The 6,661-nt window shown below is 43.4% G+C and overlaps 1 protein-coding gene across 1 annotated transcript; it reads right to left on the bottom strand.

Annotated features, from left to right (window-relative positions):
- Positions 1 to 3,656: 3,656 nt before the first annotated feature.
- LOC308648974 (profilin-2-like) lies at positions 3,657 to 4,786 on the bottom strand (the record flags this gene model as incomplete). Its single annotated transcript, XM_081294220.1, has 1 exon — positions 3,657 to 4,786. One exon carries the CDS (start codon positions 4,784 to 4,786, stop codon positions 4,361 to 4,363), a length of 426 nt encoding a protein of 141 aa, XP_081150346.1. The 3' UTR covers positions 3,657 to 4,360.
- Positions 4,787 to 6,661: the final 1,875 nt, after the last annotated feature.

The raw sequence follows: 6,661 nt of genomic DNA, 5'->3' as shown, positions 1-6,661 counted from the left end.
CTACATACTCTGCCTATATCATTTAAACCACTTCATCTCAAATAGGCATTGTATCATCATAAGAAGAAGGATGAGTACAGTACAAGGAGATATTTTGAGAGAGGGAAAGAGATAACAACCACATAGCCTTTATTACAGTATGTTGTTCTATTTTATTATTAGCTATTATTGTTAATCAGTGATGGTGCCTGATTTATTAGACTTTATTACAGGTGTTTAAGTACACAGGAAAACAAATAACATAGACAGAATTCAGTACTATGCCATATTCCAGGCACCAAGGAGGGATATTGAAATATATTCCTCATGGAAAATGTGGACCTGCTGTATTGAAGCTATGTCCTAGGGTTACACAGACAAACTCAGGACTATGGAATAAAGATAATTTTAAAAACACAACAACACTTAGTCTGATGTTTTATCTGGGAAAGTAATATTTAGGAGTTTTGTGAGTCTTAAGAGCAATGCTATTTGGACATACTTACAAATGAAGGGACCAAAATACCCTCCACTCCTACTGGGAACTGAACCCAGTATGGTGCACATGCTAGTTAAATGCTATCACTGAGCTAGCTCTCCAGCCCTTTCTTAATTTTTTAAAAATTGAGACAGAGTCCTGTTAAGTTGATCAGGCTGGTCTTGAACTTGTGAATTCTCCTGCCTTAGCCTCCAGAGTAGCTGGGATTACAGGCATGTACTGCTAGGTAGCTACTGAGACATGAATGGGTGAGCAGGGGAAAGATGATAAAGGCTGGACACAGTGGTGCACATTGTAATCCTGGTGATGGGGGGTTGAGGTAGGAGGATTGCAAGTTAGAGGCCAGCTTAAGCAATTTTGTGAAGCCCTAAGCAACCTAGTGAGACCCTGTCTGAAAAAAAAAAGCTGGGGATGTATTTTAGTGGTAAAGCATCCCTGAGTTCAATCCCCAGTGTTGGGAAGAACTTGACACAGGCAAAACCATTTTGAAACATGGCCTCCATGGAGTTACCTCACAGTCACTGTGACTCAGTCAGACCTTAAACCCAGACAATAAGCACCAGACAATACTCCATCATACAAAGAAAGAAAATTGTTATCTGGGACTGGAATCCTGAAAATACCTGGTTTGACATGGAACAGTGACCACCTTAAAGAATAGAGATGAGGACCACAAGGATCCTTCCCTGTCAACCCCTTAGCAATGGTATAACTGTAAAAAATACCCTTACCCCCTTATCCCCCTGTACCTACCCCAGGCTGTAAGCAGAAGATAGGTCTCAGTCTCCACTGGGTCCCCTTTGCAGGTTTGTCATGAATAAACCCCTGTTACTGTTGAGCCTCCTCTCCTCTCTTTTTATTTCCTTCATTCACTTCTTTCCTTACATTTTAGTGCTGAAACCCAGGACTGGCGTTTGAGGTCCCCCCTCCTCAGGCAGCTCTTCCAGGCCTTCCCTTGACCTCAATCCAGTCTCTTTCTTTCCCTCTCTCATTCTACTACCTCTTCCTCTGATGTCTCCAGTAAGGACCACTCACATTGCTGGACTTCTCATCCACCACTGGCCATCACCGGGTGAGTGACCCCCATAGACTCATCTGGATTTCTGGAATCCCTGCCTCAATTTCTTTCTCCATGGGTACTGTTACACTGACAAATCCCAGCCCTGGGTGAGAAACCCTCACCACCACAGGGTGGCAATGACTTGTTTTATGGGGGGACACCATCAATTGCCTATTTTTCTATTGATTGTTCTTGGAACAACGTTAGAGAAATCAATTTCTTGTGGGGACACTCCTTGTTTTTGTCTTTTCTCTTTGCTGGAGTTTTTTTTGGGGGGGCCCTCCTCAATCCATTTGTCCAGCATGGGCCAGACCCCGTCAAAACCTCCATGACACACCCCACTGGGGTGCCTTCATGAACATACCCAGATTCTGGGTCTCCAAGACACTGTCAGACTTACTGCCTGGCCCCAATACAAGTCACTGGCCTGATAATGAATTTGACTTCCAAATTCTCTTGAGATCTTGAAAACTTTCTCCACTGCAATGGCAAATGGTCCAAGGTTCCATATGTCCAGGCCTGGTACCTCCACTCCAAACCTTCTCTCTGCCAAAACTACTCAACTTTTCACATTCTTTAATTAAAACAACAACAACAACAACAACAACAACAAAAACCCTCAAGGCATTTATTTCTTGGGACCCCTCCCTCTTTGGGAGCTCTACTTTCTATTACTCTAATAAATCCTGTTACTTTGCTCTCTCTCTCATCCTTTTGTCCATGGATTTCATTCTTCAAATTTACAAGACAAAGGCTGGGATTGTGGCTCAGTGGTAGAGCACTCGCCTAGCATGGGCAGGACCCGGGTTTGATCCTCAGTGCCACATAAAAATAAAATAAAAATAAAAAATGTTGTGTCCACTGAAAAACTCAAAATAATTATTAAAAAATTCCCCCCCCCTCTCTCTCTCTCTCTCTCTCTCTCTTTCTCTTAAAAAATTTACAAGACAGAAAACCTACCCATCCACCCTCTGTGTTACATTTATGGGGGCCCACCTGGGATTTTTGGAAGGGTAAGTAATGTGAGAAATAGAAGGTCTGGAGTTCCATTTTCAGAATATTCAGCCTGAATTGGATCCAATTGTAGCCCTCCCTTTTTGCCCACCCTAATATTAAAATTAGCCAATTGCACAGATTGTAACCCCAAATTCCTCTAATCAGAGTGAAGGGCAGTACTACCTTAGGTTAGAGATATAAGCAGGTGGTCTGCCCTTCAGGCATGCTAACTAGTCAGGTTCTGGAAGTATGCCTTTCTGCCAGAAGTAAAGGTTTACCTTGCCTACTCACTTTCCTGTACATGTTTGATTTCTTGTGACATCTAGTTATTTCTAACAGTAACACCGAAAAGGGAGTTCTTATTTCTCTTCTCTATGCTCTTTCTTCATGGACAAGCCAGTTAAAAGTGACTAGCACAGCTGCTGATCTTAAGACTCAGGTGAGGCCTGGGGATGTGGCTCAAGCGGTAGCGCGCTCGCCTGGCATGCGTGCGGCCCGGGTTCGATCCTCAGCACCACATACCAACAAAGATGTTGTGTCCGCCGAGAACTAAAAAATAAATATTAAAAATTCTCTCTCTCTCTCTCTCTCCCCTCTCTCACTCTCTCTCCCCTCTCTAAAAAAAAAAAAAAAAAAAAAAAAGACTCAGGTGATTGGCTTACTGGTGAAGGTGGAACAATCCCCTTTTGCTTAGGCATTGGGAATGTCAGTTCTGACTTGCTTCAGTTTCCTTTCTGTGGAAGAGAATTGGCGTATGGGACAGAGGAAAGCTTGAAACAACTGAAGGTAAAAGACTCCCCTGTGCTGCATGAAGGTCTAATGTCCCGAGTCTGACCCTGACAGCACTCACGGGTATCAAATATCAACCATCATCTGTCTTTCTGTTTCTGACTGACTTGGCCCAATGGTGAAGGGCACCCTCACCTGACAAATCTTGGATCCTGAGATGAACATTGGACCAAGTTAGTCAGAAACAGAAAGACAGAAGTCAGTCTGATCTGAGGTCTTTGGGAGAAAGGTGATCCATGAATACTAGAATGTCCCTAAAGTAGTGCCATTCGAAAGAAACCCTTAATAGGTCAGATGCATGCACTTTCTCCTCCCAACCATGTGTTACAAAAGGAAGACTAAGTGAGCCAAGTAAAGCTCAAAGTGCTGAAAAGACATTGATTAAATTAGAGATTGTACAACCGGCGCCTTGCTTACTATTAACTTATTTTAGTAATCAATATCCCATTAATTGCTAAGACAAAGTGATGCCCAACTTGGCATGCCCCTCCCCCCAATTTCAAGGTATCATGCAAATCATTATTGTGCTGCAATTATGTTGCCAGTAGGGGTTGGTTACATATAGTAGTTAACAGACAAATGATCATTGGGCAAACAGGAACCATGACATTAGAAAGTAGGTAAAGAAAACTAGCTACCATCTATCTAGTCTGGTAGCAGATGACCACAATTGGGGTGGCAATGCAGACAGCTGCTAGGTAGATGGGGAGAGGCTGCTTACACATCAGACCTCCTCAGGTAGAAATCGAGCTCATAGGCTTTCTTGTTAAGTGTGCCTCTGTGGACACCTTCCTTTCCCATGACTATAACCAAGGCTGGAGTACACAGAGAAACAAAAGAAAAGTGAACAGCATTACTTAAGGAGGGGAGGGCAGAAAGAAAGACACCTTTCCCCACCAACAGAGGGATACACAGGAGACACAGTTCATACCCCATCACCCTGCACTGCTAATAAAATTTCCAGAATTTAGACTTAAGCTTACCGCTAGGAAAGTTTAAGAGCAATTTCCCCTAATACTTAACAGTCTGCCTAGCAGCTAGAACCCAGAGTCTCTCAAGTATTTTGGCATTGAATATGCCTTCTTATTCAATCCGCCTCCATGGACCCCTTCTTTTCCCATTACAAAGACCAAGACTCTACCAGCTCTGCCGACAGTGACGTTGTATTTTGGCTCGCCACCTTGACTCTTTGTCCGGATGTCCATTGTGCAGTCACCATCGACATATAGACTATCTCTGATCACTGAACACTTCTTTGCTCCAAGAATCAAACCATTGGTAAAGAAGCCTTCCTGGTCTTTTCCTACAATCATATCTATTTCTACTGGCGTGATGCTCTGGAAGACGCCCCTGGCCGTGGCCGTGGCCGCCCAGACATATTTGGCGTCGCAGTAGCCGACAATGGTGTCGCAGTAGCAACCATCGCACATCAGGTTGTCCACGTAGCTCTGCCACCGGGCCATCTTCAGCCCTTCGCACTGCAGCGGGACGGTTGCAGCAGGCCGGGGTGGGGGGGCGGCGGCGGTGACGCCTGCAATTCTTATTACACATAGAGAGTACAGTTTTTCATATCTCTGGTTGTATACAAAATATATTCACACCAATTCGTGTCTTCATACATGTACTTTGGATAATAATAACCATCACATTCCACTATCATTTCTAACCCCATGTCCCCTCCTTTCCCCTCTAACTCCTCTGCCCTATCTAGAGTTCATCTATTCCTCCCATGCTCCCTCTCCCTATCCCACTATGAATCAGTCTCCTTATATCATAAAAAACATTTGGCATTTGTCTTTTTTTGGGATTGGCTAACGTCACTTAGCATTATCTTCTTTAACTCCATCCATTTAACTGCAAAATGCCATGATTTTATTCTCTTTTATTGCTGAGTAATATTCCATTGTGTATATATGCCACATTTTTTTTATCCATTAATCTATTGAATGGCATCTAGGTTGGTTCTACATTTTAACTATTGTGAATTGTGCTGCTATATACATTGATGTAGCTGTGTCCCTGTAGTATGCTGTTTTTGAGTCAGCGTATAAAGAGAGGAGAGGGTTAGCTGGGTCAAATGGTGGTTCTATTCCCAATTTTCCAAGAAATCTCCATATTGCTTTCTATATTGGCTGCACCAATTTGCAGTCCCACCAGCAGTGTATGAGTGTACCTTTTCCCCCACATCCTCGCCAACACTTATTGTTGTTTGTAAGAATACAAGTCTTTTAAGATGTAAAGTTTAGGAGATATATAATGTGATACATAAAAGCCCTAACTGACTTTACCAAGAGAGAATTAAGTGACAAAACTGAAGGGATCTTTCAACGAATACAGAGGTAATACCAGCAAAAAGCTACTTTACAGAAATCAGATGGCATTCCACAGCTCAAGGGGGCACCTATGCCATTATAAAAATTAAATGTTAGTTTCAAGCAATTCTACTACTGTTTCCAAAAATTTGTATGGCCTCCACTCACAAATAAATGATGTGTCAGACTACACCCCCATACTCTAATAAGTTACTATTTTCGTGGTCTTCAGAGGCTGGCTAGTAACACTGATCATTTTTGTGCTGTTTGCAGAAAACAGTGCTTTGCTCTATTGTTTGTTGTTGTCCTAGCATGATCTCTGCCCTTTGTACAACTTGTCTAGTCACCTGCTAACAGCCATCGTGGACCTCTGGACTGCCCTGATTCATAAGATGCCTACAGTACCATTAAGCTCCAGGTGGTCATGGAACCAGACCCCCCCCCCCCCCGCCATGGAGCTGCCTCCCAAATTCTACTGAGGACCCCTAGATAGACCCTCTGAAGGGTTTCCCTGACTGCCACAGATGACACCCACTATTAGCTTGAAGAAACCAGAGCAGTCATTGTCCCTTTTCCTGATAGCAGTCAAGGACATCTTCAGAGGAGGAATTGAGGCATGAAATAGATTATCTATAGGTAGACAGAAATGGGAACCTTAGAGAATGGGATCCCACTATCCCACATTAAAACCCTAGGTTAAAGCTTTTTTTTTTTTTTTTGTCTGTTTTTGGCTGCCTGACTAGAAGGCCCCACTCTGGCTTGGCTGCCCAACCCATATCCTTGGCAGTGACATCCTAACCATATTCAACGCCTTCATTCATTTTCATTCCCACCATAGCTCACTATACTCTTCTGCTTCCTTTATCCTGTTATGCCAACCAGATGCCTTTCCTTCCCCTCTAACATCCCTGCCATTGCTCCTCCTTGAAATGTCAACCACAATGTGGGATACCTCCAAGCCCACATGGCCACCCACCACACTCCCATTAAAATTTTCCTACAAGACCCTACCTTCGGCTAAAGGGA

The sequence above is a fragment of the Spermophilus citellus genome (genome assembly GCF_964194105.1).
Source record: "Spermophilus citellus genome assembly, chromosome: 5".
NCBI classification, from domain to species: Eukaryota; Metazoa; Chordata; class Mammalia; order Rodentia; family Sciuridae; genus Spermophilus; species Spermophilus citellus.
This window is presented reverse-complemented; position numbering and strand designations above follow the sequence as displayed.